This window comes from Falco naumanni, chromosome 4 (assembly GCF_017639655.2).
Source record: "Falco naumanni isolate bFalNau1 chromosome 4, bFalNau1.pat, whole genome shotgun sequence".
Lineage (NCBI taxonomy): Eukaryota > Metazoa > Chordata > Aves > Falconiformes > Falconidae > Falco > Falco naumanni.
This window is the reverse complement of record NC_054057.1, coordinates 47571484-47591981: the sequence shown is the minus strand read 5'-3', so window position 1 is coordinate 47591981 and position 20498 is coordinate 47571484. Positions and strand designations below refer to the sequence as shown.

The following is a 20498-nucleotide window of genomic DNA, read 5'->3' as shown; positions in this document are numbered from 1 at the left end:
ACACACATACATTTTTTCATTGGCAATAGTTGTATCCAGGTTTTGACCTGCTTTCATCTATTTAGTTGCAACCTACAACTGTGCATTTACAGCATACACCTATGGTTCAGGAGTTTCTGCAGAATCATATATTTGTCCATCTTGTTTTCATATTATCAAGGTTGTGTATTGGTACAAAGCAGGTCTGGATTTTGGCTGAATGTGTAGCTGGCAAATAAAGTTTAAAGTACAATCCAGGTTGCAGGCTGTGCTTCCCTACAGTGTTCTGACATAAGCCTGCATGGTTTAAACAGTAATTATTTCAGCCTTTTCTGCTGTATTTGTTGTATTTTTAAACAAACCTATGTCATCTTGGAATAAATACCAATCACACAGGAAGACAAGGAAAGACAAGCAGGCAAAGCAGTCTCAGAATAAATTTCAGACCAGTATGTGGAACCAACCTGTACAAAGGAGTGTAGTGTGGCTGGAGAGGGCGTAGTAAGATTTAATTAGTGGGTGTGCTGGTTTTGGCTGGGATAATTTTCTTCAAAGTAGCTGGTATGGGGCTGTGCTTTGGATCTGTGCTGAGAACAGCGCTGATAACATGAGGCTGCTTATGTTCCTGCCGAGCAGGGCTTGCGCAGCCCCAGGGGCTTTTCTGCCTCTCCCCGCACCCTACCTGCCTGCTGATGGGAGGTGGCGAGTGAATTCCTTGTTTTACTTTGCTTGCATGTGTCTTTTATTTTACCTGTTAAACTGTCTTTATCTCAACCCACGAGTTTACTCACTTTTCTGACTCTCTTCCCCCATTCCACCGGGCAGAAGCGAGCGGGTGGCTGTGTGGGCTTAGTTGCCGGCCGGGGTTAAACCATGGCAGTGGGGCAATTCGGCACCCGGTAAATACAGGATTTCAAACCAGCAATGCCTAGTCACCTTCTGGGCTTATTTCTGGTATGACTGAATTTGGGGATGAAGTAGATGTCACTTAGCCTGGTTTTGTTTCATGGCCTGATAGAAAAGGGACGATCATTCTGTGCTACCGCCCAGTTTTATTGTCTCTTTATAAACGAGCTCTTCAGCCCCTACATATAGATGTCCAGCTTAAGACTGTTGCTTACTGAGCACACGAAGTAAAAGAAATCTGGACAAAAGCTAAACCCAAAAGCTAAAGCCAAGGCACAGCCACTTTGCTTGCCACGGGTTTGGGGCATTGCCCTCCTGCTTCTGACCTTAAATCGCTGCTGTTCTCTGTGCTTGTCCATGTAATGGAGAAAGGGGTGGTGGTGGTGGAATATTTTTAGTTTGCGAAGACAGAACGGTTAACTCATCCCCTGGGCTCCTTTCATCGTTTCAGGACTGCAGATGCAAGTTTCTAAATGTACAAACAGCCAGTTGTACCGTTTTAGAGATACGTCCACCTGAAGGCAGCGACCCGACACTTAACAGGACACTGCTGGTGGCTCATAAGTTATTCTTCATTTCGAGATCTGGATGTAACACCCTTGGAAAGTTTCCTGTACCCCAGTGTTTGTTGCCCTTAGCTACCTGAATATATTTAATATTAACATTCCATTTTTTGAGTCCTGTCTTCGGAGTGTACTTTTGAAATTAATTCATTATTGGCTTTTTTCCCCTCCTGCAATTTAATTTCTTGGCTCTTCCAAGGAATCAACTGAAAGGATGTAGACGTTTAAAATAAATGAACAACTTTAAAAATGCGATTTCATCTAAATTCAAATTGACATAAAACATTGTTAGATTTGGGTACAAAAGCAAGTATCCTGGTGAAAATGGCACGATTGTGCGTAATTATATTGCTGCATTTAAATAGATAGCTGTATAGATTCATATATAGCTGGGTATACCTAGAACTCTTTAGTGGCCTTTGAAGTGACACCACAAGATCCCTTCCAACCCAAACCATTCTATGATTCTATGAGATTTCACTGCAGTGAATAATAGTAGAAGGGGAGAATGGTTTTGAAGTATAATGTATAGAGGAATCAGAACTGTAGCTTCATGGCATTTTAAGTTAACTGGTTCATTTACATTTTCTTTAAAATGAAACTATGGAAAACCATGCCTTTTTAGTTAAGAAGCTTACAGAAGTAAAATCCAGCTTCTGAATTATAATTACAGAATATCAACTGCCATATGTTATTTGGGATTGTTTTACATTATCTCTTGTGAGGTTTTATAGTGAGATGAATAAGTAAAAAGTGAATGGAAGAAGCAGCTTCTTTCCTGTCCCTCAGTCTGAGAAATAACAATATACACTGCCTGGTAGTTTCTGGCTTTGCATGTATACATGCAGAGATCATGACATTTTTGATTTTTCCGTTGTAAACAAGAGAGATGAACAGAATGTTTCGGGTAGGCAGTCTCATGTTTTTTAGTTTATTCTTAATTTAGCCCATATTCTTTGGCACTAGATATTTACGTATAACACTGCATGCACAGAAAAACTGTCCATTCATCATGGCCCCTAGTTATTGCTTTTTGTTAAGGTCAGGCCTTGCTTGTCAATCAGAGGATAACATGGAATATATGAATTGGAATTAGACAACTGGAAATTTCTGAGCAGAAAGTGATAGAACTTAAGCAGAACACTGGCTTTTCAATTGCCTTTTTCCTTGTTGGCATCTAATGAATTATTGTCGATACATAGTGCATTAATTCTATTCACGTAGCTGTAGAAAGAGTATTTCTGAAGACAAGTCTTTCTGAAACCATCAGAATGACTACAGAGTGGTCATTCTTCTCATCTATTTTCATCATAAATAGGGCATGCAAGTTCTTTATTAGACTATTAGATTCACATCTTCTGCATCCTAAGAGAGTTTTTACCAGCGTTGGAAATGATCAGTGTTCCAGGTCAGAGCTGAGAGGAGGCATGAAGCTGCGACAATTCTTCAGTGTGAGAGTTCTCTTTACTCCTTGGAGAATGGCCTAAGATCAAAAGGATCCTGATACTGGGTGACTGGAACTGGTCCCCTCTTACGTGTGTTAGATGGCTGGGCTATAGCTGGATTATTGTACCTTCCGAGGTCATGTTCTTCAATACATCTCAAAAAAAAAAAAAAAAAATCAAAAAAAAAACCAAGGCAAAAAATAGCAAGCTTTGAAACTAAACTGTAGAATGATGAAGTAAACTGAATCTAGCCAGAGGAAAAGGAAGCTCACCTAAACAGTAATGTCTGTTTTTCAAAATATAGAGATATTTATAGAGTGACTGGTACAATTAGTTTCAAGGTAAATTGTTGAAATTTGGTACAATTTGTTGTTAAAAAGTTGTTGATGGATAGACAGAACAGTTCCAAATCTGACCTTGTGTAAGACTTAGGGTTTTTTTGGAAGGGAATTTCTGTTCATTCAGTACATCTTTTGACATAATTAATTTCCCATATGTAATGTATTTTCTCTGTAAAATAGACAGTATTTGTGCAGCCTTTTTTTTTTTTTTAGAAACGGGGGTCAGTTAGTCTTAGCTCTCATTTATTTTTCTAAAGTCCAGTTAAACAAACAAAAAACCCCAACCCAACAAAACCAAAACAAACAAAAAGCTCCAGGACCTTCAGACAGCATGGAAAATGGATACATGTGTATGCTACTGCATTTATAAACAGATGTTTGCATCAGACAGTTATTTACATAAACTATATGAAACTTTTGTTAATTACAGCTTTTAGCATCCTCTCAGAGAGTGATATGAAACTGTTCAGGGTCTAGCATGGACATAGTGGAGCATACAAAGAAAGGAGAGCAGGCTATTTAGTGATTCAACAACAATAAATACACTTGTAGGCATGAATTTGCCCAGAGTCTGTCAAACAAAATTATAAATGGAAAAGATTAAATGAAGTCTCGTCTCTCATGAACGTATCTCAATCTGAGGCCATCACAAGGAATCAAACCCAAGCAAGCAAGAAGCCATTCCCAAAGTGCACAGTGTACAAGAGAAAAGAATGGATAGCAAAAAAAAATAATATCAGTACCCAAAATGGTGTCCCTTAGTGAATATCCAAAATGAGAGGTGAGCAATTTGCTGTAGAAATAATTAAAGTGAAAACTTAGTTTACATTTTTGGGTCTCCTTCCAGAGAATTATGATGAAGAGATCTTTGATTTTTATTTTTTTTTTTTTTTACTCCTCTTGTATTGCTATCCAGTATTAAAAAAAAAACAACAACCCAAACTCACACCAAAATTTGCAATAGTTTATATTAGGCATACAAGTGGTCAAAACAAAGGGAAAAATGCAACTTCTTCGCTATTCGGGAAGTGGCCTAGTGGCATATGAAATAAGACATGGGACTGTCACCACACCGTGTGGAGGATGTTCTGGTTGGGTTAGTGATGCTGGGAGTCTGTAGGGGTACAACTGGGTTAAAATCATGAGTGAGTTTATGCACTGATAGCTAGTAATTGAAGTACACAGATCATGCTAATGCATAATTTCATCTACAAGCTGCAGAGTCTTTGATGAGGAGCTTGTTATATATTGCAAGTCATCTGAAATTAAAAGTCTAATAAAACTGCTTCATTTTTCTTGTCCCCTTTCACCCAGCCCTCCAGCAAAGCCCCACAGGGACACCATTCTGTGCTAAATCTTAAGGTGTTAAATTGTGTGTCCTCATTAGAAATACTGCAAAATACGGCTGTGAAGTGTAGTGGTATATTGTGACTTGACAGTTTTAGTGTTATATTGATCAATTTCCATTTCAAGTATGATAAAACTGATGCAGCCTGTAGTCCCCAAACAGGTTTGGGAAAGAAACTTCTTCTTTCAAAAAAAAATTAGAGCATTTAATTGTAACTGATGATGCATGTCAGCCCCAGTCCCAGGAGGGCTTACAGCTGCAGCTTCAGAAGAAAAGAGAATTCCCTGCATGACCCTGATGGTTTGTGTACCATGAAATCTTTTTCTTTATGATACTGAAGTTAAAAGCAACATGCACCTTTGCCAGTTGGTTATTGGGAGCATGTGTGCTAATGCTAGATCATGCTGAATAGAAGTTAAGCTTTCTGGGTTAACATTTGCATATTTTTTTTTAAAAAACAGCCATATATATATAGAAATAAATAAATAAACTAGCAAAGAACATTGCAGCTGGTTCAGTAAATCCCAATGTCAAAGCTGCAGTGTTGTGTTTTTCACATCCCCCTCTACAGTTTATCACCACTGCTGTCTTTGAATTAGACCTGGCAGCAGCAGCAATGCAGGTCCCTGCATAGATGGGGTTCCAGGTAATCAGCAGCACCTTAGGGTTTTGCTGTGTAGCTGTCTGTGAGAAGGACCGTGTGTGGCACTGTTGGAAGCACTGATGCCTGCCTCTGGTCTAGCTTAGTTGCCACCCATGGGGTACAGGGATAGCTGTTTGCCAAAAAGCAATGATAAAGGAGTGAAGGACTTGGCTATGGCCAGTTGTTTTTCTAACATTTCACTGGCTAACAGCAACACGACTCTGTGTGATTTCAGCACTGGTGAGGTATTTTATTTTACTGATAATAGCACAATTTTGAGCCCCTGAGCAGCACTGAGAAACACAAGAAATTACAGGAGCCACATCTCTCTACCATTCCAGCTTTTACTTCTGCTGTCAGAAAAATTACTGAGTGACTTTGATGCCTTCTGTATAAAATGAACTGGTATAGGTCTTAGCAGGAGAAAGGCAGGCTTCTACAGAAGTGGGCTACATCAGAAATACTTCAGTAGATTGGATGAATATACTCTTCTGGTCAGCACAAATAGTATTAGGAGTAAACTCCTTTCAGATTTCTTGACAGTACAGATGCACCAAAAAGAGGCCTAATTCAACTCTTTCAGCTTAGATTGTTTCACATATATTGTGTGTAGTGGCATTTAAGACTTTACAGCATCAAGTTCCAATGTAAAGTCCAAGCAATAAGGCTGTCCTGTGTGTATCAGATCAGAGACAATGTTTGAAAGATTGACGAACATATCCTTGATGAACTTTTTTCCTTCTCTCTTGCTCTTGCAAAACACTTGTGTGCACAGGATGCTGTGTGGAGAGTGAATTTTGTGCAGCGTAGATAAAAATGGTTTTTTTTTAGAAAGTTTGTAGTGAACATTGTAAACATGAGTTAATAAAAAATGGAATTATCTGTAAAGTACAGAAATACAGACAACATCTCGTTACATAGGAAGAAATTCCTATTCATTCAGAGTAGGTGATGGTCTGCTAGATGGCGAGTTATTGTTAGGTGACTAACTTTTATACCAGCTGTATATGGGGGTTTTTTGTGCATAAAATGATCTTTTGTAATTTCTTTGTCAAATTTTGATTTTGTTATAACTTCCAACCACATTAAGCAAGAGAAATTGTTGTTTTGGCTCATAGCAACTTTGCCACCTCTGTCACCAGAAAAGTAGAACTGAGTAAGAGAAGCAACAGGAACCAATCAATTTGTACACACCATTCCCTGTCTTCTGTGGCTCTACTAAGGGACAGTTTTACAAAGCAGTGACTGACTGCCACTGTTCCTTTCGAAGCAAGAGACTGAGCAAGTTTCTAGCTTGTTTTGTGGTTAACCACACTGGAAAATTGCTTTTTTTTATTTTTTATTTTTAGTTGCTGAATGACACAAAGTTCTTACTCATTTATGGCAGGGTAAACTAATTTATGGTGGTGATTTGTTAGGCTGGTTACTTGTGCAGACATATTTTTACAAGGTTATCTTGTGCTGCTTGAATTCAAGCTTTAATGTCTTGAAATGGAAGACTTGTTTCATACTACAAAGTCTCTTTTAAGAAAAGAAGTTGTCATCCATTAAGAAAGCTTAAGTGTGATATGTCTGGGAAAAGACCGCTCTCACACAGGAAGCTTTTGAAAACTGCTGCATATCACAGTTACACTAAGACCTGAATTTCCTAGCAAAGCCTGTCATACATTTACAAGAAATAAAGTTGTGAAGGACAATTGTAAGGCAATTGATGCTACAGTCCGTATTTTAGAATATTGGACTAATACTGTGCCAGGCCAAAGAAATATGAATACCATAAACAGAAAAAGGAAATACTTATGCTGATGGAATGAAGTATTGATTTAAGAAAGGGTCAAAAATCAGCTGTGTGCTATAAATAAGAAAATAGGTTTTAGTTGCAAACATGCACTGGTGTTTGTTTATTTTTTCAGAGATTTTCAAGATTCCTGAAAGTGGTAGTATTGCAAAATATGTAGGACTACATTCCTGCTTTTAAAATAGATTCTCTAGATTATCTGGTTTGGTATGAAGATAGACAAACATTGATTTGAAAAAATACTCTGCTTCAGAAGAGAGATACTTATAGCACATTTATAATTCCATTTTGAAAAGCTAAGTAAAATTTCAATTCCATGTATTATTTCAGGTAGAGGGAACTAACCTATGAGTAACTCATTGACTTTGAGCTAAGGGTAACTCATCATCAAGGCTCTGCCTCTGTGTTTTTATTGGCTTTTAGTGATCAGGATGGGTAAGGTCTAATAATCTTTAGAAGCTTAAGAATTTGTACAGCTTGTGGGAAGGATGTGCAGGCAAACTCATCAATTAGGAGGAAAAAGAAATATTTTTTTTATCCATCTCAATAGGAGAAATGTATCTCCGTCAGCACAATCTCCACCTGCTGCCATTTTACAAATGTGACTGTATTCATATACCTTCAGGCAAACCAAGCAAAGCATTAATATGGAGAATAATAAATTCAAGTTTTGAACTCTATAGCATGCTATTCTGGTCTACAGTACACTACCTGGAGCAGTGAGACACCTTTGATAGTAAAATTGATTACATACAGAGAGACTTCGGAAAGTTACATAGTGGCCTTAGCTGTCACTGGTTGGACTGATGTATGGTATATTTGCTTTTGGTGAGAATGAAAGCAAGAACCATGAGAGTTCTTCCAGAGAAGCCTTGCGAGTATGTAGTTGGGAAGTCTGTGCACTTGAGGTTTGAAGTTGGAAAAGAGAGGGTAGTGAAGCACAAGTGGGTGCAGAAGCTACAAATCCACCAAAGGCTTTAACTGGGCTTCACTGGCCTTAAGGAAGGGGAGCTCTTGCAATTGAATGGATGGGCAATTGTGTTGTCCTTGGGTCTAGCCAGACCTGTGTTCTCCTTTGTCGATCTTCCTTTTGTGTTTGTTTAATAACCAGCTGCATTGTTAACGTGCAAGGACTGGTTTTTTTTTTTTTTTTTATAAGACACTTTTTTGTTTCTTTTAAACTAGAAAGATGAAAACTACAGAAGCCTACCACGAGATACTAATAGCTGGTCTAACCAGTTTCAGAGAGACAATGCTCGTTCATCGTTAAGTGCCAGTCATCCCATGGTGGACAAGTGGCTGGAGAGGCAAGAACAGGTAATATATATGTGTGTGTATATATATATTACTTTATCAATCTAATCTTTATGCTACTCCAAGCTATTACAAAGAAGTATATTCTTATGTGATACAGGCTTTAAGCATGATACAAGCACCAGCAGTGTGCTGGCTAAATTTGCAAGGCATTCGTTCTGCTTCCAAAAAGACTGCATCAAGACTGAAATGGACAGCTGCAGATTATTTCATTTTTGAGTCGTTAACACATTTATATAGTATGTGGAATGCTGCTGTTCTTAACAACCGATACCAACAGGGTTATTCTAAGTAGATATCATATAGATTATATATAGAGGTATAATAATACCAAAATAATAAACATTTGATAAATATTTTGCTGTTGAAAGCCAATAGTTTTACTACAGAGTAGCCAAATGTGGGTCAGTTTTGGCATTGAACTTTTAAATGCTTGTTATTTTTAACATTGTAAAATATATTAAATTATAAATTTGAAGACAATATTGTCATACTTATTTAGAGTACGTTTATATTGCTTTTGATCTTGGGCTTTTTTGAGACACTGACTAATTCCAACTTGTTTTTTTCTATTAATAAGGTGGTAGTCAAAGAGATTTAAAGGTCTGAGATTAAAATTACCTAGCATTCACTTTATGTATTTGCATGTGTCTGAAATTTTCCAGGAAATGTCTTCAAATGTGTAATGAAAAATGGACCTTTACTGTGGAGACTGGTAATACGATAGGAAGCCCATGTATAGGATAGTGCATGTGTAGGATTATTACTTCATTTTTCTTCTTTATACAAAGTGACGTGAAAACATTGAGTTTTTCATTGAACATAAATGTACACATTTTGTAATTTACAGCAATAGGACATAAAACCAGAATTTGCTTTATACAGAGGAGCTTCAAAATGAAATTTGCTGCTTGACACAGCCTGAGCTTCTTACCCTGTGCTTCGTGAATGGAGGGGAAAGTTCAGTGTCCAGCACTGGGCTGGTGTCCTGGAACTGGTGTCCTTCACCACAAATCCCGTACTGATATTTGAAGTCCAGCATTGCCAAATCCAAGGACATTTCAAACTTTATTCAATCCCATTCTTAGTTAAAAAGGAGCTTATGTAATATCACAGAGTGTAAAAACCTAAAAAACCCCAAATACAAACTATTAGCTATTTTTATATCTTGTAATTAGCTGCAGGTTCATTTAAAATTATATGTTTTAAGAGAAAACCTCTTGTCTTTGGTCCTGGTATATTTTCCTCTGCACATATATTGATATTGGTAGTCCTGTTATTGTATTCCTCTCAAAAAATGGAGAGGTAGTGCAGATGAGTTTAGCTGCTGTCTCTGTATCTGCCTGTGTTGAAATGGAAAGTTGGTGCCCAGATTTGAAAGCTTCTGTGATGGTTCTGCTTGTTTGATGTTTTCAAGGCATATTTCCATGCATCATTAGATTCTCACTATGGCAGTTAACGAAACTGTTGTCTCAGCAAAAGAAGTTGGATTAGAAATCTTAATAGTGATCATCTTATAAAATGTTGGGTACATAAGTATTTTAATTTATGATGTTTATATTAACTTTTGTGCTGATTTTGGTCTCTGAACAACTTCATTATTTCAATTTATTCACCAGTTAAGTAAATAATTGGGCACTAGGGTAGTCTGGAAGCATATTTGTTACCTGAGTTAACTGTTGGAGGTCTGAAATTGGAAATAATGTTTCTTCTGAGCAAATTTTCTGGTTTTTGTTTTTGTTTGTTTGTGGTGGTGTTTGCTGAGAGAGAGTGAGTGTTTGTTCTTTAAATGTGTTAATGAATCTGCATGTACCTGGAAGACCAGGATCCTTTTGCGATTTCGTATCAGCAGGATAATTAATTAGACTGAAACATGCTTAACAGGGTATGCCAGTGGAAGAAAGCCTGTAGTGAGAGTGGGATGCAGTGCAGTTCTGCAGGGAGATGGAAGGGAAGAGCCTGGCAGGGGATGGAGTAGCTCCAAATAAGATACTTTTCCACTCTTTTTTGGGGTTTTCAATACTAATATCTTTTTCAGTATCTGTTGTGGACTTTTGTTTCCCACTGGCTAAGCCTTTCACTTCTGTGAAGAAGAAATTCGAGTGATGAGGTTGCCATCTGGCATAATCAATTAATTTAGCAACTTCTAGTCCTGTTCATGTGTGCTTGAAGAGCTGTGGAGGGGCAGTGGTTTGTGCACCCCACCAGTACGTGCATAAAAAGTAGCAGACAGCAGGTCTGGCACCAAGGGTAAGGCAGTGACAGTGCCAAGAAACCTATAGGGCAGAAACCATTGCAGATACTGCAGTCATAATAGTCCTGCTCTAACCTGCCTTTATGGCTCTTTAGAAAAGACAGTAGTAAACACTGGATTCGTCTTGCAGACTCCAGAGGCTTGTTGTTGGATGAAGGGTCTTCTGGCCTGGATTGAGTTACTTCTCTCAGTTTGCCTCATTTCTTACTTTTGAATAGGAGGTGAAAAAATTCTGCAGGATGATCTTTGTCAGCTTCTAACATACGTGAAGATTCACTGGAATTGTGCTTTGAGGAGTGAAAGGTGTGATGTGCTGAAGTGCAATTATTTTTGTGTGGACAACGCCTCATTTCCTATAAACAGAACTATGGAGCAAACTAATTCCGCAGCATCACAGCCCAATCTGCAGATGAAATGCAAGAGACCTTGTTTCTATGAAATTAGTATAAGCTGCTCTTGCAGAGACTAATAAAGGGACAGAATTAGATACGTTTGAGTAGTTGTTAGAGAAATAGTTCTGTAAACTTGTCTAGGTTTTAGTGCCTAAAAATAGAGGAATGCATGAAGCCTGTTGAAATTCCTGGAGTAATTGCTTTTGCTCCAATCTATTGTGCTTTACTAGGGCTCTGCTAAATTAGAGTGATACATCAAAGAAATGGAAAAGATTAATTCTGCTTTCTGAGTCCTTGAAGGTATTCTGGTTGTATATGCTGGTTAGCTGTATCTACCTAACAATTGCTCCCGGTTCCAGAGCCCTCTGGTTGTCCGCAGGGCAAATGATCCATGTATTTGTTGGAAAGTCTGGTATTTCTCAGGCCCACAAAGTAATTTACATGAAACTTTGTACCAAAGAATCATTTCACCACTATAAAGTCTAAAATCCGTACAGTTTCAGAATACAATTAGAAAGTTAAGGATTGTATTTTTCACTCTGTCACTCAATTATTTCATTAATTCTTTCCTACAGATTGTCAAGTACAAGGAAAAAAATTTGCAATTTTTCAATTAATACCATAAAAAAGTTGGGGTTTTTTATTCACCTTGCCCTCCACAGCACTTTCTTTTCTCCCACAGCAACCAAACTTTAAGGATTAGTTGAAAAATCTTACTTCCTCTGAAATTTATTCATATATATGGTAATGTCACTTTTATTTGAGAAATCTTTTCTCCCTCAGCTCACCTGAAGGCTTGCTCAGGCCCTGATCAAATCTGGACTCATGCTGTTTCATACCAGGGAGGCATGAAAAGGAAATGCATGAAAGAGTTAAACTTTTCACCAATTCCTTAAGTTTGAGTACACAGAAAGCTTCTCTCGGGTGGTCGTTTTAGTTTCTTTAGTCAAAAATTGGAACTGGCAGCAATCAAGGCACCTTGAAGTGAAATAGTGTGTTCCTTGCTCTGCTGGCGAGGCCTGTTTCGCAGAAGGATGAGGAGCACCCGGCTGTGCTGTGTGCTGGGAAGGGGTGCGAGAGCAGCAAGGGAGGGAAATCCCTCAGCAGCCCTGCTTAATTATGAAGTAGTTGATCAAATTTACAGACACATCAGGATTGGTTCAATTAAAGCTATATGTAAATCTATAAACATCTATCTATCTATCTATCTATCTTTGTATTTGGTATGTATCTGTATTTGTCAATGCATGAAAGCAAGGTAGGCGAAGGAGTAAAATTTCATGGTTATTACTGAAGAACAGGTTTGATTTCAAAATTCCCAATAGCTTTCTAGTGTCTGGCAAAAGCCAGAGATTAAAGCAAATCAAATGTATTCTGAAATGGGAAGAGAAGTTGATTACTACAGCTGTCTTCTGGAGCAGAAATGCGCTGTATGGAACACCTTCCCCAAGTTAGTCTTGTTCATGACATCTGTCCATAGTAATCTGATACAGTTTATCCGATTCCTTTTTGAACAAGATCAGATGTGCAAGTAGCATATGGTCTTGTATCTCTAGCTGTAGAGTACCTGCCTTCAGCTTGTATTTTCAGTAAAATAAGGCTTGCTTTTAATATGATTGAATATACTCTTAAAACATTTGGATGCAGTAAATTAGGGTGTTTCAGTGCTGTCAGCTGAAAAGAAAATCATCAGAGCTTCAAAGGTAGGTTGGCGAATTTAAACTACTAATTTCCTGTGGGTTTTCCTGCTCCAGCTTACCTATGTTGTCACATTTTTCATTTAACAACAAACACCTTGCTTCTATTTTATGCCTTAATGTAGGAATAGAAGGCAGAAATGCAGCTTATTTATTTTGTTTAGTTCTGAATGTTTCAAAGTGGCATAGTTAACATATATAAATATTTTTTTTTTCCACTAGTGTGCCTCTTGTGTTTCTTCTTGTCGGACAGGTATATTGTGGCTTAAGGTTTATTATGACTGTAGCTACAGTGGAAAGGTCTGCAACTTCTTCATGCCTAGCGATGGGCTGGCTCAGGGGGTGGAGGCTTTTCTTATCTCAAATTCCTTACATGTAGAGGTTGAAACTGCAGTAAAAAAACAATGCCAAGATAGAATCTCATTGCTTTCCTCTTTCTCTGAGTACCCATGCTTTATAATTTTTCTCTTGTGATAACAACCTTAATGAACATAGAACCATGGCAGCATATAAATTATAAAATACTAACATGATATTAAAGCTTTTCATATTCCTTAGGAAGGGTTTCTGTTGCAAAGCTAGAGATATGCATCTGTTTGAAGCTCTAGGCCTAACGCAGAGACCTGCCTCTGTGCCGGGGGTCTTCCGTACGACAGGCGAGGGGTGCATGAGTGTAGCCAGGAGTCTGTCCAGGGTTTGTGAGACAAGCCTGACAGTAGAGGAGGATTCACTTAAGGTTTATTCTAGTCAGTGGGCTGATTAGAAGACCTGAAGGTGCCCCTGCAAGGGTTCGAAGTCTTCCCAGTCCTATATCCACTTGCAAATTCAGCTGTTTTACTACTTGAGATGAGGTTTTGGCCATGTCATCGCACTGACTTCCACCTGATGGGGTTATCCACACCCCGAGTGCTACAGCAATTGTTTCTTCTTGCTTTTGTACTGTGGAGAAGGTGAAGAGCTTGATTTGGCTCAAGAATATTTTCTTCTAGCCACTGCTTCTACAGGTAATTAGGTATTGATTGCTCTCTTTATTTATTTATTTATGGCAAGGTGTTCACTCCTTCACTTCAGGAACTGAAATGCTCAGTTAAAATGTAAGCTATGAAGGGCTGGCTTGACCCCCTTGCACGAGGAGGGGCAGTTGCATTTGTCTCTGCACCAGCCAAATGCTCTGTTTGGCCACCAGAAAAGCACCTTGACACTTTGGAGCTATTACTGAGCACAGGTGTAATCTTAGTGTTGATTATTATGTTTTAAAATATATATTTTATTATTTTTTCTTTGACCAATCACACCTATGGAATATTTTTTATATGTAATAAGGTTCAAATTATTACATAATTTATAGTAGCCTTCAGCGTCTCATAAGAGCATAGTGCTATCGGGATATCACTGATCTGTATGTGACCATGATTAATTAATTGATTATTCTATAGAATTATTTCAGTGTCCTCCATGTGTTGCATTTATTATTCTTATATTAGAAAAGATCCTATGCATAGTAAGCTCCAAAATGAGAAATGTGTATTTAGGTGTTTATAATGTTAGTACCTACATAAACATATCCAGACTCCTGGTGTGTAGTACTGGTGTCTGGATCTGCATTAAGTTGAGTTATGCATGAGCTCAGCTGGGTCACTTCCAGGCTGGACCCTGCTGAGCAGCTTCCAGCAGCTGAGGCTCTCGTGGTGGTTTGATGCCCCGTTCCCACAGGCATATTTTGATCTGGGAGACTTACTGGATACTGGAGCTGGTTCTGTATTACATTTTGGAATGCTTAAAAAGGGGTATGAGAGGGTAAAATCAATTTTTTACCATGCTTTTCTGTAGGGAGAATCAGAGTCACAGGCCTTTTCTAGGTTTAAATCTGACTTTGAACATAACTGGCTTCAAATCCAGATTTCTAAATCTAAACTTAATTTCCATATTTAAAAGCCATTTGATTTTTAGGTCCTAACTTGATCTATTTCTGATTTTTATGTGGGCTTTAATTCCTACTGCGTAGAAGAGTTCCCATGTCTTCTGAATTCAGAAGAATCTCTGATTTCTTCTGTATAAAGTTTAGATAAGAATATACATATATTTATTAAATATTCTCTAAATGTTTATGTATAACCACAGAAACAGAGAAGCAACCTTAAACAGAAAGACTTATCTTTATGCTAAATACATCAATATGTACAGAGACAGAATCAAATTTCACACTACAGTATGTATCAGTTTTGAGAAAATATTAACATGGAATTTAGAAGTCTCTGAACTTTTATGCAAAATGGGCATTTTTGGACATGACCTTAATTGTATATTTTGGAAGGAGATCATTATTATTATTTGTCTTGGAGTCATGAATGCATTTCAAGTTGTTTTTCAGTGCTGAGGGTTTCAGTTTATGTGAGGTAGGAGGTTGGAATAAACAGCTTTATTGCTTGGGGACAGCTGTAGTGGTGATGTTTTTATAAACAATGTTTCATGCTGGCATCTATCTTGTTCTCCTTTGAAAAATAATCTGTTATTTCATACTGTGTATTAAATAGGTGAGACAGTTTCAGGGCTCCAGTCTACTTTCAGTTATAGGCTGCTATGTTGATATGAATTCCATGGCAGAATATGTCCCCACAATAAAAAAAAGAAAAGTAGCAAGCCAGAAAATGCAGTTTTACAAAAATACTCATGGGTTTTAGTTATTATAGGAAAAGACTCGCATCATGTTTGGCTGTATTGTATATCCTCACACTCAGACACGCTCACTATTATAGATGTACATGCACATACACGTAGTTAGGCAGGTGGACTGGGCTGAAATTTAAAGAATCATAAAACAGTCTGAATTGGAAGAGACCTGATCATCTGGTCCAACCTTTTGTGGGAAAGAGAGCCTAGATGAGACTACCTAACAGTCTGTCCAATCCCAGCTTGAGAACATCCAGCAATGGGGACTGTTCCACATCCCCTGGAGAGGTTGTTCCAGTGATTGATTGTTCTCGTTGTTAAAAAAAAAAATAAAAATAGTAAATTCTTCTTATATCAAGATGTAACTTCTCTTGGTGTAACTTGTACCTACTATTCCTTGTCGTCTTCATGTGACTCCTTGTGAACAGTGAGCCTTTCTTCTCTTTGTAGCTGCCCTTTAAGTACTGGTATACTCTGATGAGGTCCCCTCGAGCCTTCTCTTCTCCAGGGAGAAAAGACCTAAATTCTTTCAGTCTTTCCTCAAAGGGCAGATTCTCCAACCCTTTAAAGATCATCTTGGCCCTTCTTTGGACCCTCTCCAGTCTGTCTGTGTCTTTCAGGAATTGTGGTGACCAGAACTGGACATGGTATTCCACGTGCAGTCTGGCAAGCACTGAGTAGAGTAATATAACTGCAACTCTGTCTCTGCTACTGTCTTCTAGAAGACCTACTTCAGTTTGCAGAAACTTTCTGAAGAGCGTTGGCATACATGGAAGGTCATTTGCAGACTTGCTAGTAACCATACACTGCTGTTTTTTTTGCCCTTTCAGACCAAACTATTTAAATAATGCTGTTGTTATTGTAGTTAATGGTAATAAATTTATGATACCAGGGGTATAAGTAATACTCTTCTAAATTACATGAGGATGCTTGAAGAAACTTTAAATAAATTATTGCTGTTAGTTTTCTGGCTATTTTCTAAATATTTTGCAGGGCAGTATTATCTCTCGCTTCTTTGACTGTTTGTCTGTCCATGGTAGCAGGTCAGATAAGGACACCTGAAAATACTGAGCCTGGAAAAACGTTTTATGGAAAGGGTGTCTCATTTCTTCCTTTTCCTCTTTTAAGAACTTGTTTTCTTTCTTCGTGCTGTGAAAGAGGTTTATCTTCTCATATGTTTACTTTTTAGTCCAGGCATATCTAATGTATCCCAGCTAGTTGTTTATAGCAAGAAACACTCGTGCTATTTTCGTAACGTGCTTGTTGCTGCTACCGTGCCATGTCCTCGAAAGGCCCGGTGGGAACGTGGTATGAGTTAGTGCCGCACAGCCCTGCTTGAGGTGCTGACAGCCAGTGGTGCCGTAGCTGCCCTGCGCGGCTCCTCACGGTGCTGCCAGCGTGGGTGCCAGCGTGGGGGCACGGTGGCCCCGTGACGGCAGAGCAAGCAGTGCCGAGCAGGAGCCGCAATTACAGCTAGCTAAAGTAATGCGGAAGTGAAATACATTAGTAAAATTAAAATTTGTCCTCATTTCCCTCAGTGGGTAATACAGTTAATGAAAATAGAGCTAACCAAATTAAGATAATTTATTTCATTAGTTTGCAGCACTGTAAAACTTTTCAGAGCAGTACAGCCCTTCCATACAAACCTGAAATAGATGCAGTTCCACTATTCACTTCGAAGACCACAAAGGTTAAAAGTTTTAAGTGTATTAAAGCAATTCTGTTAATTGTGTCTATAGAGGATTCTGCCTCGCCCTTGGTAAAGTATTCTTAATTTAAAATTCACATTACGCTCGTTCTGCATTCTAGCCTTTTAACCAAAGTGTAAATACCTAAGTGATTACTTGTATCTTTGAGGCTTAAAAAGAAATTCTGCATTTTTGTTTCAGAAGGTGGTACTGGTAGTATATGGTATTGATATTTTACCCTTTCCCCCTTTTTTTTGTGTTCTTATTTTCTCTGGTCTACCTTTCCCTTCTTCCTGTCTATGTGCTTTGTGGTTTACGATGCAGGTTTCTACAGAACAGTAACCAATTCCTTGGAAAGAAAGAGAGATCATCTCTAAACCCCATCTCCCCACATCCCTTCTCTGTTTTACTTTCTGGAGTGTAGGTATTGTCCTTTTTTATGTTCTATCAGAAAGACATCATTCAAAATTGGAAAGTTACCCCAAATACTATGTTTTTTTTCTTTGTTCCTTTCAAATTGTAAGAAAACCCAGGATTGATAATTTGCTTGGTTTTGTTGCCAGGCTTTTATAATTCTACATTAGAAGTCAGTCAGGCCTTAACATAAGCTTCACATTAACTTAATTTTCAGTTAACTTAATTTGCATTGTAGAATTTCCTTGACTTGAAATGGAAAAATAAGTGCCCCCTTTTTTTTTTTGCCTTTTTTTTTTTTTTTTTCTTTACAGTCTGATTTTCTTCCTGGTACAATTTTTCTTCTAAATGGCTATGTTACTTAATTTAAAGAAATATTTATATTAATAATTTGTAGTGGATGTTGTAGTCCTTCCTACAATAAAATAGAATGACTTAATCTGGACTGGAAGATGGATTTGAGGGTTCTCCTCACTACGGCTTTTAGGTGAGATTCAGGTAAATCACTGCCGAGTTATACAATTCAGTTAATTCCAAACAGAACAGAAATAAAGGCAGAGAGGTTATTTTGGACAGGGGGAAGAGATTTTATCTGAATGGGAAACTTATCTTTATCTAATCTATTAAATAATAGCAGGATTTTTTAAATACTTTTTTATTTCTATGTATTATTAATTGTGAGGAAGAAGGTTTCATAAAAGGGCCAAGTTTGTAATTTCAGTTGTGGAAGTGATAGTTAATTTATCTTCCATGGATGGAAATAGGAAAGGTGCTTATTCTTTAAATCCTTTGTGGACAGGTCATTTTAATGACGTGGTTGCACTTTGCTGTAAAGGGGAATGGCACTAACTTTGAGTTAATAATTGAGTTATGTGGAAGTAATTTGTCTGGGGTTTTGTTTTATTTTGAGTTTTAAATTTAGTCTCTATTTTATTGCTTGAGTACAAGCATTTCATTATTGGATGTAGTACTCTTTGGCTGTATTAAGTGGTTACTGTAATTTATGGGATACTCTGAGAAATGTCATGATTCTTATGAAGTGACACAGCAAGATTTAGTGAGTGCAGAAACTGAGTGAATGGAATTACGTAATACTGACTAGTTGATGCGACATACCTTAAGATTTTAATTTATTTCATCAGTATAACTGGATGAGAAAAAGAAGGTAATAGACCAGCCTTGCCAATTCATTCACTGACTGATTTGAAAATAAGTCAATTCTAAATTTATCTTGAAACTACTTGGAGTTGCATATGAAATGGTCAACGCTGATAGTTTCCAGGGCTGGGGAGGAGGTAAGCAGGGAGAATAGGAATGCGGTTGGTTAGGAAGTCAGGAGGCACAAAAAATTTATTTACTTCTATACATGTTACATGCGAAACAGAAGAAACACCACTCCCTCTCTTCTTTTTTTCCTTTTTTTTTTAAATTAATTTTCATTTGTTCTGATTTAATAAATAATTAAAAGCATTTTTGTAATACCCAACAATTAACTGCCAGCAGCCTTGTGACACTGATAAAGGTTTTTGCTGAGTCTCTATGCCAAAGAAAGAAAACGGATTTGTAACTGATGCAGTTACTGTGGTTGAGGATACTTGGGATACACAGAACTAAAATAAATACAGCAGCACAACTAGTGTCTCCATGAAGAAGCAAGCAACTGGAAACGTGTGAAGCAAGTGGCACTACAAATATTAATAAACTAAAGATTTTCAGTAATATACTGCTGTAGAGATTTTATTTTTGAAATGAATGCTACTTTTAAGTTTTGATCTCTTGCATGTGATATTTTAAGAATAAAAATTGTTGCCCAGATACCATATATAGGTAACACTCACTTTCATGCCAGTGGCATGCAATTAACTTCATTTGGATTGAAACATTTTATGCTTCTTTTTCCAGCCCTATTTATAAATTTGAGGAGGAAATCCGTTGGTTATTATTATTGTAGCACATTTGCCATTTAAAATATTGTTTGTATTCACAATTTAAAAAGTAAGGATAGCATACATATGCAACCATTTCCAAAATAAAAATTAAAAAATAATCCTTTAGGCTGTATATTGCAAATATTTTTTACAGACTGTGGAATAAACACCTGAGGAGCGAGGCATCCAGTATGAGGAAAATTTCTAGTCTTAGTATTTCTTGAGAATACTAGGCAGGAGGCCAGTGTTAAGTCACTTTGTATCAAAGCTTAATTTCCTCTTCCTTTTGGATGCCCTCATTTGTCTTCAAAAATCTTTACTTTCCTAATGTGTAAGAATTCATGATTGCTTATAATTTCAACCCATTTATCCAAAGCGCAGACTAAATTATATGTCCCAAAAGAAAGTGGTCGTATCTGTGAGCATCTCTGTTTAAAATTATTGAAAGTTACATTGAGTGTTCCATCATACCATATTTATTGATCTTGATTTTCTAGGCAATAATTGTTACAACAAAGCACAGATTTCATAAAGCAAGCCTATCAGTATTTCTTCCTTGTAGTTACACTCTGTCACTATAAATAACTTTCTCTTCATGAAGATTCTTTCAACTTCTCCTCTCATCAGAACTGATGGATTTTGCTGGTGACTTGAAGGTCAGTAAAATTGGTCTTTGTGCAAAAGAAGCATCTTACAACACTATACTTCAGTAGGACAGTGTATATCACAGCATTTTAGGTAGGTGAAATTAATGGGGCTCAAGGACCGTGACATTTTTTTCCCTAAATTAACAAATGTCAGTCTCACTGAAAAGCTGAAAAGTGGGTAGGAGGCACTTCAGCTCCATACTGGTGTGTAAGGGGACAGCAGAAAATACTGGGCTGTAGGCTGGGAAATGCGTAGAAAAAAAGACTAAAGAAATTATTATATCTGAATCTACGTGAACCCATATTCCTACATCATTGCAACGCAGTTCTCTGATGACATTCTTCATTTTAGAGTTACTTGTGTTTGATACACTTTGTGATGTAAATATGAAAGGAGGCACAGTTGAAGAGAGGTGCCCTCCCATGCCGGGCCCCTGGGGGCTTGAGCACGCTGGTGTCAGGCACGCTTTG

The 20498-nt window shown here is 37.6% G+C and overlaps 1 protein-coding gene across 20 annotated transcripts in view; it reads left to right on the top strand.

Moving 5' to 3' along the window:
• PARD3 (par-3 family cell polarity regulator) overlaps window positions 1–20498 on the top strand; it is a 461704-nt gene that overhangs the window by 190974 nt on the left and 250232 nt on the right. For 14 of the 20 annotated variants that reach the window (XM_040589689.1, XM_040589698.1, XM_040589697.1 and 11 more), the window contains exon 5: window positions 8209–8340. The exons of the other annotated variants lie outside the window; for them this stretch is intronic. In XM_040589689.1, coding sequence (XP_040445623.1) covers window positions 8209–8340 — 132 coding nt within the window. The remainder of the gene's footprint in view (window positions 1–8208; window positions 8341–20498) is intronic. 20 annotated transcript variants of the gene reach the window in all.